This window comes from Coloeus monedula (assembly GCF_965178545.1).
Source record: "Coloeus monedula genome assembly, chromosome: 1".
Classification (NCBI taxonomy): Eukaryota; Metazoa; Chordata; class Aves; order Passeriformes; family Corvidae; genus Coloeus; species Coloeus monedula.
The window spans coordinates 146652993-146667908 of record NC_138781.1 but is presented as its reverse complement, the minus strand read 5'-3'; the positions used below and the strand labels follow the sequence as shown (position 1 = coordinate 146667908).

The following is a 14916-nucleotide window of genomic DNA, read 5'->3' as shown; positions in this document are numbered from 1 at the left end:
CCCTTATTTTATTTTTTCTGAGGCTGTTTTACCTCCACAAAACATTGCTAAGCAAAGGGAAACATCATTGCTAGAATGTGCTGACAAGAATTTAATAAAGATGGAGCTGTGCAGCAAGTATCTTCAGAGTTGATTGAAATAAATGTTCACTCCAGGAGTTGTGAGTGAGGATATTTCACATCACACTGAAAAAGAATATTGAATATTCTGTGAAGTGGGGGGTCCCATCATAGTTGTAAATATGCAAGTAGGTCTTTTTGTGCGGTTAGTTTCTATTTGTCGTCTGACATGTTGAGAGGCTGAGGTCATAGCTTCGTGAGCATTTTTTCTGGCAGTGAGGCTCAGTTTTAAGAATCATCCATCACTTTTCCTGCCTCTCCATTCTGCTTGTGTGGCAACAGAATGGAGAGTCAGAGAACTGACCTAGATTAAAGACAGCCTTGTTTTATGCAGCTGCACAAAGTGGTGTAGGTTGGAGTTGGTTGGAGTTGCTAGGAAAGCACATGTATGATCACCAAATTTCAGTATTAATTAATGATACAGATGCCAGCTCTACGTTCCTGCAGTGCTTTTCAAACATAACTGCAGCTGTGGAATCTGCATAGACACTGAAGAGAGAATTTACAATGGCAAGCTTTAGCCCAAGCACGGAAGCCTCTTCAAGTTGTCTCTGAAGTCCATGAAGAAATGCAGGACTTCCCCATGTTCTAGGGCTTAGTTTGACCTCAGTCTCATTTCTTGAAGTGAGCTACAGAGCAAAGAAGTTACTGTTATTCTGTAAATGGGAAAACTCTCACAGTCCATTGGTTTCTTTCAGCACTGCAGAGTGTAGAGCTGGTATCCATATCAAAAGACAACATTTATGTGAAATACATTAATTCTGCAGAGTTTTGGGAAGCTCTCTACCAATTACTTTTGTTTTCCATCACAAAGCTCATCTTAGGAACTGGACATATCCAGTTCATCTGTTTTGTAAGGTTCAGTGTCTGTAGATTGTCAGCATTTTATGTCAGCTGTATATCGCTTCTGATAGCTGTAAGTATGGATAAAAATTGGAAGAATTTACAGAATCACAGAATTGTGAGGGTTTGGAAGGCACCTCAGGAGATCATTCAGTCCAACCCCCCTGCCAAAGCAGGGTCACCTAGAGCAGGTTACATAGGAATGCATCCAGGTGGGTTTTGAGTGTTTTCAGAGAGGGAGAATCCATGACCTCCCTGGGCAGCTCTAAGAGATTTAAAGCTGTAATCAGAGCTTAGGACCCACTCTTCAGTCCTTTTACTTAGTGGTAAAGTATTTGTTAGGAGAGAAGCACTGAGAGGCCTGCTGTAATGAATGGGATGCTGATTTATTTTTCTGAGTATTTTGCCTAGAATTCACTAAGCTGTTTTAATTCTTTTTATGTGGAGTATAAAAATGTTAGTGAGACAAATATTTTTAATATATTTTGGTGGCAGACATCTGCTGCACAGACTAACGTTGCATATTTTTGGTGAACCCATAGTAGTTTGCCTTTCAGCATAGGTTGCAGAGACACTGGTTCCCATATTCCCCCTATTTCCCCTTGTCTTGGAGTCTGCTGTTAATACACAGCAAAGCTTTTTTTCCCAAGAATATTACTTTAAAAAAAAAAAAGGAGCAGCTATGTGAAGTCTTGCCTTTGGGTGAATTTCTGAATTGTCTGTTCTAGGAGATAGCATTTCCTTTGTTCCAAGTGCATAAACTCAGGGCTTTGCTGAGGAAGGGCAAAAGCACTGCCATCAAAGAACACTCTGGCGTGGATTTATGTCACTTACCAATGAGCACATTGATGGTCACAAGTAGTTCATAATTCTCTCTGAGTAGACAACAGTTTTGTGGGTTCATATTCTTCGTCTGACAAAATGCCTATAACACTTTTGCCAAAGGCAGTGTTTTCCAAGGCTTAGCTTTCCTGGTGCCAAGGTCTCTTCAAAAGCAGTCCAAAAGCCAAGTACTACTGGGCATAAAAGCCTACTGTGGCAATAGAAAAGGCTTTAAAAACTTTTGTATTTGTTCACACAAGTGTTTCAGTGTAGAAAATCCTGCCTTTAAGCTTCATTAACTTCATAAGACTGCAAACTAAGAGTTCAGTGTTTTATGCATTTTTGTGCATTTAAATTTTAAGAAAATAAGCATTAAAGTTGAAATGCAGATTACAAGGAAGCAAGGAAAAAAAATGGATTTTCACCCCAGAACACAGTGCTGTGAGACCTGTAGCTCTGCAGCACTCTAGCATAGCCCTAGATTGAAGTCTTAAGTGAGCCGTTCATAGAAAAATGCAAAGTCCTCTAAGCAATGCACAAGAGGATGAATTGGCCTATAAAAAGAAAGAGTAATAACTATAAGCTGCAAGACAAGGATGTCTTTACTATGCTGTGTTACCTAAAATCTTTCAGCACTGTCCGCCTGTCTAGTGATAAAACTTCTAAGTCACTGCTGAGAATTTTCCAAAATCCCACACTCTTACTACTCCACAGACATTTTGATATAATGAAATCCCTATTCTGGCATGCAGCGTGAGATCCGAGCAAGAAAATGTGGAATGGCAGAGAGGCTGGAACCAGAGGATGTTTAAGGTCCCTTCTGACCCAAACCATTCTGTGATTCTGTGAATATGTCTAAGTACAGATGTCCAGGATTCTAGGAAATGTGACTTGCCTTCCCAGTGCACACCAGCCATCAAATATTGAGTATGTTGAAGTTAAACATTAAGCAAGAATGTAAACAATATATATGGTGCTTGTAGCAGTTCTGTCATGCACAAAAGAAACAAGTCCAAATGTTAATACAGAATATGCTATTTAAATGGGAAACAAAGAGGCTTTGTGATTCATCACAGTATGAACACTAGCTCTTCTTTATAGTTGTTCCTTAAAATTAACGCAATTTTATATGCTACTCTTGAAATAATAAAAACTGAATTCCAGAGTTGATTTCACATGAGAACCTGTGGGCTCATAAGTTAATGACTTCACTTTGCAGTGCTATTGCTTGACAAATTCTGTAACTGCAACATAGGTCTAAGTAAGTGTTGGATTTCTGTGTGTCATCTCTGCAGCCATTTAAACTCAGTGTCTTTAAAGTAAGATGTCTGCTTCCATTTCTGTCTGCTTTTCCATTAATGAGCTAAATTACAGATAAAATTTACCACCTTTAGAAATTTAACTTTGTTAGTGTAGTGGTTTGCAGGTTTTCCTGTATGCCAGAATTTTTCATTCAACTTCACAGCAAATCTGGCCCTGTATCTCTTTAGATGTCTCCAGAACTTCTGTTACTATCTCTCTTGTTGAGTCCTGGGGCGTTCCCCTACCTGCTTGATTCACAGATGAGAGAAGCAGTGAGGAGTGCTGTGTTCCTGCAGGCTGCAGGTGTGTGGGGGGTTGTGAGGAGCGGCCGCTCCGTGCTGCGCGCACGCTGGGCGTGTCCCAGGCACCTCGGAGACCCCTGCCCTGCCCTGCTCTGGGGGTTTGGGGAGCGACTGGGTACAGCCCAGCGTGTGCAGCTTCTCTGCAGGACATGGTAGGGATGTAGATGTGCATCTAGTCTGCAAACTCTGCGTTCTGAAAGCCATGAGCTGGTCTGAGCTTTGTAGTTTCAGGGAGAATGTGGCTCCTACAGCCAGTGGATGTGTGTCAGGCAGGAAGAGTGATGTGCCTGAATGCAGAGGATTGCAAACAGCAGTCTGCTTCTATCTGAATGTTTTCCATGTTTGTCATCCAAGCAGAGAGGATTGCAGAACTTTTAAGATTCAAATTAGTAGGGTTTTTTAAATATCAGTTTTAACTGTTTTAGTAGTGTTGTGGTGGACTGTGCTGTTAACTAAAACTTGCCATCTTATGCATGGATTATTCAGTTTTAAAAAGTGGAGACAAATTAGTGCCCGTGTTTAAAGCCCTGTGAGGCTGCATTCAGTTCAAGATGCTTTTTGTTTTGCTTAGGAAAGTAGGAGTGACCAGTTAGTCCTGATGTTTGTAAATTCTTAGAGGTTTTAGTAAATTTAATTTGTTCTGTCTTGTTTGTGTAATCCAGAAAATATTCTTTGTCAAAAAACTTCAAGCACCAGAGTAAGGAAACAAAGCTAGACCAGGCTGCTACTGCAGCCTTAAAGCAAAGCCACTATAGTGCACGTACATTTCTTAAAACACTTTTTTTTTTTTCCCCCCACAGACCTAAAGATTTTCGAAGGAAGTAATAACAATAAAAGAAGCAGTGTCATCAGGAGTGTTTCTCCTCCTCGAAAGAAAATTCTTCTAACATGGAAGCATCTGTGCATCTCAGTCAACCCTTCTATACTGAATGTTTCTGACAGCTATTAGCAAACATGAGTTGGCAAGATAATAGAAATTACTGTGTTTGAAACGGCTAAGAATAGGTGTTATGTTAATACCATCTGTACTGTGTATCATATGATCTGGTATTTGTTAATGATATTTGGTTTGATACTATTATTAAAGAATTAATATCTTCGTAATGAATATTTGCATCTCATAGAAACAATACATTGACTGCTGCTATGAAGTAGCTCACTCTAAAAGTTGCAAAATTTGATTTCCATGCAGGAGGAGCAGAGAATAATTATGGTCACCAGCCATGATTTTTCATCCTGGAGCCTTGGCCATCTTTTGTTACATTGTGCTCTAAAGAACAAAATGGCAACTACTGTTTTTTTAATAATCTTACTTTTTTCAGACTACTGGTCATCTGCATCTACATCTTGGGTATGCTGATGACAACAGCAAGGTTGACTCTACTTTCTAGCTTCCAAATGTCATTAAATGTATTTCTAATGATATTTTGTTCTTGATATGGAGATGTTACATGGTTGTCATTGGGAGACTTGATACTCATATGGTTCTGTCTGCCTTGGAAAATAACCAGGCAGAGCACTGCTGCAGCTGGGCATAGGTTTTGGAGATGGCACCCTCTGGATTCCAGTGCTGTTACACCAAAACACCCACTTGGGGCTGTGCAGAGCAGTTTCTGAAGTGACTCTTCCTTGCTAGGAGGAGGTCTGCTGACAACCCAAGGTAGACTAGATTTCAGTCAAGAGCTTGTTGAAATAACAGGCAGTAAAGGCAGATCACAGGGGAGATACTCTTCCTTTTATTCCCCCTTCAGCCTAAACCTGATTTTCATTCAAGTCACAGGAACATGCCTTACTTACTTTAGGGAACATATTACAGAACAAAGCAGCAACATTTTTATTATGAAAACCTAAACGAGGAAATCTAAGTTAAGGGTTGAATGATGCAAAAAAAGTCATAAAAATTATTTCACTTTTGCAAGCTGCTTCCCTGAAATTCATTTCTGCTTTCCTGCATGGAAAACCCTTAAGCCAAAGCTGTTCAGTAAATAAGTGAAGTTTTCTGTGTTGTAGGAGATGCTGATACATTATCTGCCAAATTTTACAATGTTTGGTGAGGGGAATTTAAGTGTTCTACATCTGTTTTGTACAAGCATCATCCCGGAAGAAAACCAGTGGTTTATTTATAATCATATTCCATTACATGAAATAAAGGTTTGGTATTGGGCCTTTCTTTGACATTCAGAGGGGCTTATCCCAGGAAACATTCATTCCTAGTGAATGTGCAGCCTTCAATTCCAGGTCAGTTCCTACACTTCATTAACTAGTGAAACTATTTTGAAAAGGCTTAGGTTGCAGTAAATCCTCTTTCCTGTGCAAGGACACAGTACACAAAGTTTATTGGTAAGATCTCTGTGGCATCAGGGGTTCCTAGTGTGCTGAATACTTCAGTAAGCAACTTCAGTTTCTTAGGCAGTCTGGAAAAAATGTAACACTCTTGATTTTTCAGAAACTGGATTTTGGAGAAAATTTTGACTGTGTTTTACTATTTTTGGCAAACATACAATTCCTGAATAATATTTTTCTAATTGGGTAGAGCCCACTAGTTAGTAACTTTTTATTACCAAGATATGTCCAACAAGTGATCATATGACCAATGATACCAGAAGCATTCTGGTCAGTATGTTGCCAGTAAATGGCACAGTAAATATAAAGTTAAAACAAATTAACTACTGCAATTGGAGCTTCTGCTTTAGCATATAAATTGTTATAAAATTGGAATGAGTATGGCCACTTTATTATCCCCAAGTCATTTGTTTAATTCACTACATGTGGTGCGAGGAGGGGGAAGTGTGGCAGTGGCAGCTGGTTGTGTGCATGAGGCCAAGAGCACCCAAATTCCCTGTGGTCAGAGGGGTGTTGTGCTGCTTCCAGCTGCTCCCCCAGGCCGGGTGACTGGTGTGGGAGCTGCTGCAGTGGCACAGCACAGGTGACACCAACTGCACACCACAAGCACCCTCAGGGATTTGGTCAGGCTGTTACCAGCAGGCTGTTACGTGGACTTAGGTAAGTGATCAGTTTGACCACGCTGTGGCCCTACATCCTTGGTTTTGCTCTATCACTCTCTGGTTCCACGGGAACTTGAGATTTGGATACAGTGTTGCAGGACAGCCAGTCAGGACTAATACACTGTGCATTGTTAGCAGGATACTCAAAAGTCTTTCAAAGACAACACAGGCACAATTGCTTGGAGGCTGATTTTTTTTCCATCAGTGACCTTCTTGGTCACTTCCATAGGACCTGCAGGGCACCGTGTCTCGGGCAGAGCTCTGAGCTGTGTCAGTACAGCATGGATGGGAGTGGGCCAGCAAGGGAGGGACACGGAGTTTGCAGTTGCGGTAAATTAACACAGGTGTTCTGAGCCTTGCCAGGCTCTTGTACCTGCTTGTGTGTGAGAGAGCCATGCTCACATCGGGGCTCAATGTTCTGTCAAGTGGGGTTAAGCTGCAAAAAAATAAAAAGTCCATAAAGTGCATTATACTTTCCTACTTTCTATTTTAAATGCAAGTGCAGGTAAGGAAATGACATTCAACTCACATTCCATTAACTTTTATCACCTTTCCCCAAGAAAATGGTTGAAGTCAGGGGTGAAAGATGTAATGTAAGGGGAAAAGAGAAAGACAACCTAGAAAGGTATACAGCCCTCAGCCAGAGCCTGCTAGTCACGTGCAAATTGTGTGTGCTACTAATGAGGCTGAATTCTAGGCAAGATAGTTGGGGATTACACAGTAAAGGTACCCATTCATCTTCTTCCAGGTGAGCTAAGGGAGCTGCTGGCTAGAAGCCAAACCTTACAGGCTTTTCTTTACTGTAGGATATGGATAGACCCCCTCCCAGTCAGGGATAAGCAGGAAGACGGTCCTGGGATGTACAGGACAGCCTCTCCATGTCTGTATCGGGCTAAAGCAAAAGTGTTCCAAATCTATGCTTTCAGCTTAAATGACCATGTTCGAGCTAAATCTTAGTCTCCAGTGCTGTTCAAAGCTGTTTATTGAGTCACTTTATAACTTACCTTCTTTGTAGATAATGAATTGCCCTGTGCTCAAGCTTTTGGGTTGGCATTTTGCCTTCTCATCGTTAGCTGACCCAAGTTGCCATCCCAAATACACCTGCCAGTCTTTTGACTTGGGCATGTCGACATGTGAAATCTCACATCCACAGTTGGCACAACTACCTCAGCTCATAGTTACTCTCTGCATTTGCCCATATATAATTTTAAAAATAAGGCTAAATAATATTTATACTAAATAATGTTTATACTACATCCTTTAAAATAAAACCATTGCCCAAAAGTGGTGAAAAGAAGAAATGTATTTCCTTCTCATTGCATTCTGTCCCCTGAAGAGCTAATGCAATTGTTTTGAGTTAAAAATCGAATACAGAATTACCATACAAAAGCTTGCCACTTTTATTTGCATACAAAACAGAAATGAAAGAGGTTCACAATAAATTATCAGTGTGCTCCCATGGAACATTCTTGCGTATGTGTTTTAGGTGAGTTAAGAAAACAATGGTCTGTTAATATAAGAAATCTTTGCAAAAGGATAATAAGCTGGGTGCAAGGACACCTGATGCATTGTTCTCCAGTGGATTTAGTCAGGTTACTCTGCTAGTAAAACAATTCATCCAAAACAAACAGAAAATAATCAACTGGGAAAAAATGGATAACAAGACATTAACTTTTAGCCGGATGTATTTTTTTCAATAGAGTTTGAAGAGTGAATGGAAGAGTACTCCAGAGAAAGATCTACAAGTGACCTTTCATCATCATCTAGCACCAACCCACTAACATACTAAACTTCTGGCATGCAAGATAATTACCATTATTTGTTGTGTCAACTGGCCATGTATACTTTTACGTAAGAGCCTGTAAACATCTTCAGTGACAGGTGAGGCACCTGGACAAAAGGCCAAACACAGATGCACATAAAATGTTTCCCTTTTTTAAACAGTTCACTGAGAGGGGCTTTTTCCATCCTTTGTGCGTCCTGGACTCTGGGCGCTCCTTTTAGCGATCCTCCTTGCGAAGCGACTGATTCCCGGGGATCTCAGCTCAACGGCTTCCATCTCTTCTTGAACAGGAGTAAACTCTGGTTGGGCAAGATGAGGTGATGGATAGGACTGGGAGTATGGTAAGGGGTAGGACCCGTGAACTACGTACGGCGGTTGCTCACCATCATAAAGGTCCTCAGGGTCATAGATTTGGTAGGAGTTATGTGGCAACTGCACTACTGGGATGTCTTGATCAGTTGGCTCACCGTATCCACCTTAACCCACCACCACCAAGAGTATTCATACGGTTAACACAGGAGAAGGGGAGTAGAAAATTAGAGCATTCATTAGGAAATTGACATTTTACATACAGATGCATTTCTATATCATGTGTGTGAGTATATATATATATATAATCTTTAAATACACATCTTTTATTCACATAAAGGAACAATAAAAACATTTAACAAAATTAATAAGCTGGAGCAATTGGAAACCCACCAACAGACAGCCAAGTTAGTTGGAAACCACCACCACAATTTGTCAAATGTCCAGTTGTAATACTGTGCTCATTACACACTGCACACTCTGCCTGCTATAGCTTATTCCAATTATGGGCTAGAATACATGACTAGCAGGCAAAAATGGGTCAGGCAGTAATTTTTAGCAGTGCCAGGAAGCCAAGTGCATGTACAGCAGCTGTAAGTTCATTAGTGGTAGTCATTATCGTTGCTGGAAAGCACAGAGCAGTTCAGCATCCATCTCTGACCTTCAGCCCAATGAGACCTGAACCAGAATGAGCCTTTCACCTTCTGGATTGGTAGCCATTGTAAGGAATTGGGCCTTAAAACAGGAAATGAACAACGGGGAGGGGAAGTGAGGAGGAAAGGATAGGAAGAGACGACAACAAAAACATTCAGGTAAGTAAAACATACAAATCAGCTCAGGGGCAGATTAAACTGTAAACATCAAACAAATATGCCTTATGTGTAACATTTGTAGTGACTAGTGCTTTACTAATAAATTTTGATTTTAGGTTGGGTGATACAATATTTGGTAGTTGTGTTAACTTCTTCCCATGGCCTCTCCGTGCTATAACAAGGTGGGAAAGTAGGATACAGAGAAGATGTAGAAAGAATAATTTTCTTCAGATGGCTTCACTGGTTAATGATGGACACGTGCATTCCTGTGCCAGGTTACACTACTATGGGTTTAGTAAGGGTCATGCTCTCATGCCACTCAGAGGCACATGGAAGGGGAGGTTGAGCAACACGTTTGAAAAACTAGAAATGTTTAAAAACTCTGCTGTCACAAACACGAGGTGGTGGGGCTTCAGCACAGACCATTGAGATGGAGCAGGCTCATACAACTACACAAACAGGTAGAGGACAAAACCCAGTAGGCGGGATCAGTTTTACAGGCTGGCATCAGACAGTGGTCACTTTCCTTTGGTCACTACAGTGGGTCACCTTCTCGTTGTGCTGCAGTCCCACAAAGTACAGCCACACTGGACACACAGATTTTTAGCGAGCTACCACATTTTAGTGCAAGGTTCACCAGTAGCCTCCATCTCACTTGGGCTGTTAGAAAATGCCACCCTCACCTCTGCAGCTGCCCCGACTCCTGACTACTCACCTCCCATGCCGTACCCAGCGCAAGAGGACGGGTCACAGTACCCTGGAGGCCCAGCAGGACCCTGTGAGCCTGGGGATCCTGTGTGACCGGCAGGACCTCGTGGGCCTGGAGATCCCGGTGGTCCCGGGCTGCCTGTTCGACTTTCTCCAGGAGGTCCTGCATAAAACAGGGAGATGAAACACGAGCAGTGTCTTTCATGAGAGCAGGGATTTGAGGCCACCTTTCCTGGCCTGGAAAACATGACACTGAGAGTGCTATAAACACTTCCAGGAGACAGTTTGAGTGGAGGCGCAAGGCATCCTGGCTCTGACTCCCCTGGGCAAGCTGAGGGAAAGACTTCAGCCTCTGGCAAGGAAGACAGAGCAGCAGCCTGAGAGGAGACCCACTCCCAGTGAGCCTCCTCTCTGGCTGCTGCTTCATCTTCCTTGCCAGAGACAGCTTTAAGCCAGAGCTCAAGCAAATGTTTCACCAAACATCAGACTTCTGGAAAGGGATTTTCTTGGGGAAGGGACAGCCCTGCATGCCTGCACAGCTCTTGATTCCTCCCATTCCCTTTCAATACAGTTTCTGGGTAATGCTGTGACTTGATACCAGTGCCTACTGGCCAGGATATCCTAATGAAGTCCCAATTTTACTCCTGTTTCAACAGGACATGGATATCACCCTCTCTACTTTTTCAGGAGCTAAATATAAATCCATGTGATATAATGTGCTTAATTATTTTATGTTTCTCCGTCAACTCACATTTAGGTATGACCTTGAGTCAATGAGAAAACAAATTTAATTAGTCCAGATTAATTTTTCCATTACCAGAACCCATGTCTGAAAAAAAAAAAAACTTAAAACATTTTTAAAAGGTGGGCTTGGAAAAGCAGTTTATCATAGGGGAAATGAAAATACTTGTGTGATGGGTGACACCATCATGTGGTGTATCACAACATGGTAATACATAGTAAGAACATTATGACAATTACGGTGCCTGAACTGCTACTCTTCTGGTACTTATGGAGAAAGACAGAGCTGATCTAAGCTGCTTCACACATCGGTTGGAGTGGTCTAATCCTGATGCCTCAAATCTAAGTTTACCTGTGGATCCTGGTGGGCCTCGGGGTCCTTGTGTTCCAACACCTGGATTGCCTTTTTCTCCTTTCTCACCTGGTAAACCTAAGGAAATAGTACTCAGTCACATTTTGATCAAAAGTGTGAGCAGCGTTTATTATTTAAGCAGGATTATAGTTCCATATGTTATTTTTCATCTAAAAACAGATGTCAGAGAAGGAAAGATGTGAAAATTAAAAATTATTTGGTTCTTTTTCCATCCCTCCCCTAACAGCCTCTGAAGAGAAATGTCATTCCTGGGGTCTTAAACATTCCTGCTGCCATGGTGGTTTCATTGAGATGGTATGCAGAGGCATCGGCCGGTTTCCAGGCTGCACTTCCTATGGAAAGCTGCCTCTGGACTACACCAAGGTGCAACTATTGTAAGTCAAAAGAGTCTTCCAAGCCTTGTAGCTATAAATTACTGTGTGGCCCAGAAAAGTCGAATTCTTAGTGCTACAGCAAATTTTCCTTCAAACATTCACCCACCAAAGAGTGGTTCAGCACAAGATGCTTCTATGCATACATGGAGAAAGTTGTTATCAGTTATGGCAGTCTTGTTAAACATGAGAAAGGAGTTTCATCACACTCGAAATGTGACCCCCAAAGGAAGCCCAATCTGAGTGCTTCCCAGTCTTGAAACTCTGATATTCCAACATGCACAGCCAGTGAGTTGTGTTCCTACACTCGCTCATGGCACTAAATTTCTCTCCTTGTGTCTGATGCATGGAGATCACAAATCTAGTAATTCAGAGAAAGAACTGCTTACTTCCAGCTTTCCATCTCCTTCTGCACTACCTCTATGGCATCCTATAAAAACACTTTCTATATGCAGCCATCACAATAAGCAGTGTTGAACTATAGTAGGTGTCAAAACTATAAATTCCAGACCCTGAATTTCCACTGGTAACTTGGAAATTCTTGTAAAGTCTGTGTTTAATTTGGATGGTTCAAAGACACCAAATCCAGGCTGGTTTGTGGGACTTCCCCCCCATTTTCCAGACCTCCCTCCCAGCACTGGTAATTGCTCTCCTGATTCACAGCTTCCCACTTTCAGAGTCAAAGCCTATGCACAGCACCTTTATCAACACAGAGCAGAAAGCAAACAGTTCCTGCCCTGGATGGGGCAGTATCTACAATTCCAGCTGACTGGGTTCCCTCCTTCCTCTCTGCTCAGGTAACTGCTACCTCTTAGGGCAAAACAGCTGGAGAACCCCTCATTTTTGTAAGGAATTACAGAATATGCTGAGTTGGAAGGCACCACAAGGATCATCGAGTCTGACTCCCAGCCCTGCACAGGACCATCACCAAGAGTCACACCATGTCCCTAAGAGCATTGTCCAGATATTTCTTGAGCTCCATCAGGCTTGATGCCGTGACCTGGGGAGCCTGTTCCAGTGCCCAACCACCCTCTGGGTGAAGAACCTTTTCCTAATAATCAGCCTCAGGTCTTTCCCTCGGGTTCTGTCACTGGTCACACAGAGAAGAGATCAGTGCCGGCCCCTCCTCTTCCCCTCATGAGGAAGTTGTAGACTGCAATGAGGTCTCTCCTCTGTCTCCTCCTGGCTGAAGAAACCAAGAGACCTCAGCCCCTCCTCATAGGGTTTCCCCTCAGGGAGTCATAGAAGATCTTTTTCACCTTCTTAAGCTAATTTCTAATGGAAGCAAATAAGTAAATAAAAAGTCTAAGCGTGGAAAAAATAGTAATTAAAACCCATCGGTGGCAAAGAATTGCTTACATTGAGTTTATCAAATGAGAGTCTGAGGAACTGAAGCGGATTCAGTATCTGCTGAGGACTTCTGGGTCTTCTGCAGGAACAAGAGGATTCCAGGGCAACATACTGTGTGCCCCAACCACATGGAAAACACAGGCCACACCACTGCAACCAGTAAATCCACACTGAGCATATAATTTTTAACTGAAGCATGATGACCCCTTTGTCTTACCTCTACAAGGTTCTTTGCCGCTGTCCTGGCATAGTTAAGGTATTGCCTGTTTCCCTTTTCTGCCTTTTATCTCCTTCAATTGCATAATTTTATGGGGAGGGTGGTGGTGTTTTTTTCCAGATGCCTAAAATTTGCTTAGCCCTTCTTCAAACATACACAGAAACTCATCTGTGGCAATTCTCTGCCTGTGCTGCAGGCCTTGCAACAAGGTAAATGTATCCAAATTATCTCTTACCACACAGGACCTGAAAGGAAAGGCTTGCCGTTTGCAAAAGGCGAAGTCTGTTTGTGTGAAATGCTTTTTTCCTAAGACGACTGACCCATTACAACCATCTGGAATCTACATAGATGTTTAGTACAAGGACCATTGCTTATCCTACTGCATGCTAACATTACTTGACAACTTCAAAGACAACAGCCACAATGTTGTACTCAATTATAATTATTAACACACACAAAACTACACAGCCATGTGTGATGTTCACAGGATAAAATGTCAGTAAGAAATGCTAAACGTGGAACAAATCTACACAGGCTAAGAAGAAAATGTTCATTCTGGAATAAGTGATGAATCTCTTGTGCAAGGCAAAGCTTCTTTAAAAGCAAACACTGAAGGCCAAGATAAAAGTCTGCATCAGGTTTCTCTTAGTCTGATTTCCAGTAAAGTTTACCCAAGTTAAAGAGAACATAAACACTGACACAAAAATATCCTACTCCTAAGGCAAAATGCTTATGAGTTAAAGCCATGGGCTTCCCTGACAGACTTAAGAGACTCATAGACCTCTTGATTTGCTCCTAATAAATGGCAGAATATTCAAAATTCACCCAAGTCATCTTTGGTGCCAGTAGGACACAGCTTACAGAAAGCCAACCAGACAAGCCATCATTCTCGTAGGTTACTGCTTTGTAGGTTACTGCAATGGCTAACTGCCCTCAGAATGAAAGCATGTATCAAAACTTGCCATTTGAGCTGAGTGCCTTCAGGTTCCAGGAAGTGCTTTCATACCTGTGCTCTGGCCGTGCTTCAGCAATACCATCAAACTATCTCCCCCCTTCATGCTAACCATGGGTTTATATCTTGTCCCCATCCTCTTAAGTTCAGCCCCATGGACATCACAAGCAACAGAAATCAATTATTTCCAACCCTTCATTAAAGATAACTCTGATAGCATCAGTTATTGAAAACAAAACCAAGCTCATGAACACATTTTCTAGCAAAGAAAATTAAATTTCCATGGTTTCCACACAAATGGAAATCTCAGGTGTTCTTTATCTAATTTTGTCTTTAAGAGAATACCGTCCTGTGAGGAGAACTACCTACTGCATTTAAAAAAAAAATTAAACTGCTACCAAAAATGTCCTCTTTTAAAGATGTTCAGCTGTGAGCATAGTGCATAATAACACAGGGTTGTGATTTTTTTCTTTTTTAATTCAGATGAAGCTAACATTGGAAATAAAAATATTTAATTGACTCAACTGGCAAAAGTTCCATTTAATTCCACTGGAATTTTGCCATCACAGCTGTAAACGTGGCTTTTGATAACACATGTTTAACTGGCTCTTTCATATGAAGCCAGGAAGCAAATAAGGATGAAGCTGTGCTTGAGGACATTAAATTTCCCAGTGACAGCTTAGGTATTTATTGTACTTTAATCACAGTGGGATGGGCCAAGTAGCTTTAAGTTTTGTGTACCACTTCAGGCCACATAAGAGCTGAAGTCTATCTGGTAATAGAAGTACTCCACTTTCACAACATCTGAAGGCTAGCAGTGCCTCAGAATAATTTTTACTAAGGCCTTTCCATTTTTCCTCAAAGTTGAGAAAACTACCCATATATTATAAAAATAACTGGAAACCAA

At 41.6% G+C, this 14916-nt stretch overlaps 2 protein-coding genes across 2 annotated transcripts in view; one reads left to right on the top strand and one right to left on the bottom strand.

Annotated features, from left to right (window-relative positions):
• Positions 1–5558, top strand: part of MRPL13 (mitochondrial ribosomal protein L13) — a gene marked incomplete at its 3' end in the record, with an annotated part of 32713 nt that extends 27155 nt beyond the window's left edge. The window contains exon 7 of the mRNA XM_082296979.1: positions 4189–5558. Coding sequence (XP_082153105.1) covers positions 4189–4213 — 25 coding nt within the window. The remainder of the gene's footprint in view (positions 1–4188) is intronic.
• A 2780-nt stretch (positions 5559–8338) lies between these two features.
• Positions 8339–14916, bottom strand: part of COL14A1 (collagen type XIV alpha 1 chain) — a gene marked incomplete at both ends in the record, with an annotated part of 111819 nt that continues 105241 nt past the window's right edge. Inside the window, 3 exons of the mRNA XM_082277820.1 lie at positions 8339–8652; positions 10013–10168; positions 11099–11176. Coding sequence (XP_082133946.1) covers positions 8339–8652; positions 10013–10168; positions 11099–11176 — 548 coding nt within the window. The remainder of the gene's footprint in view (positions 8653–10012; positions 10169–11098; positions 11177–14916) is intronic.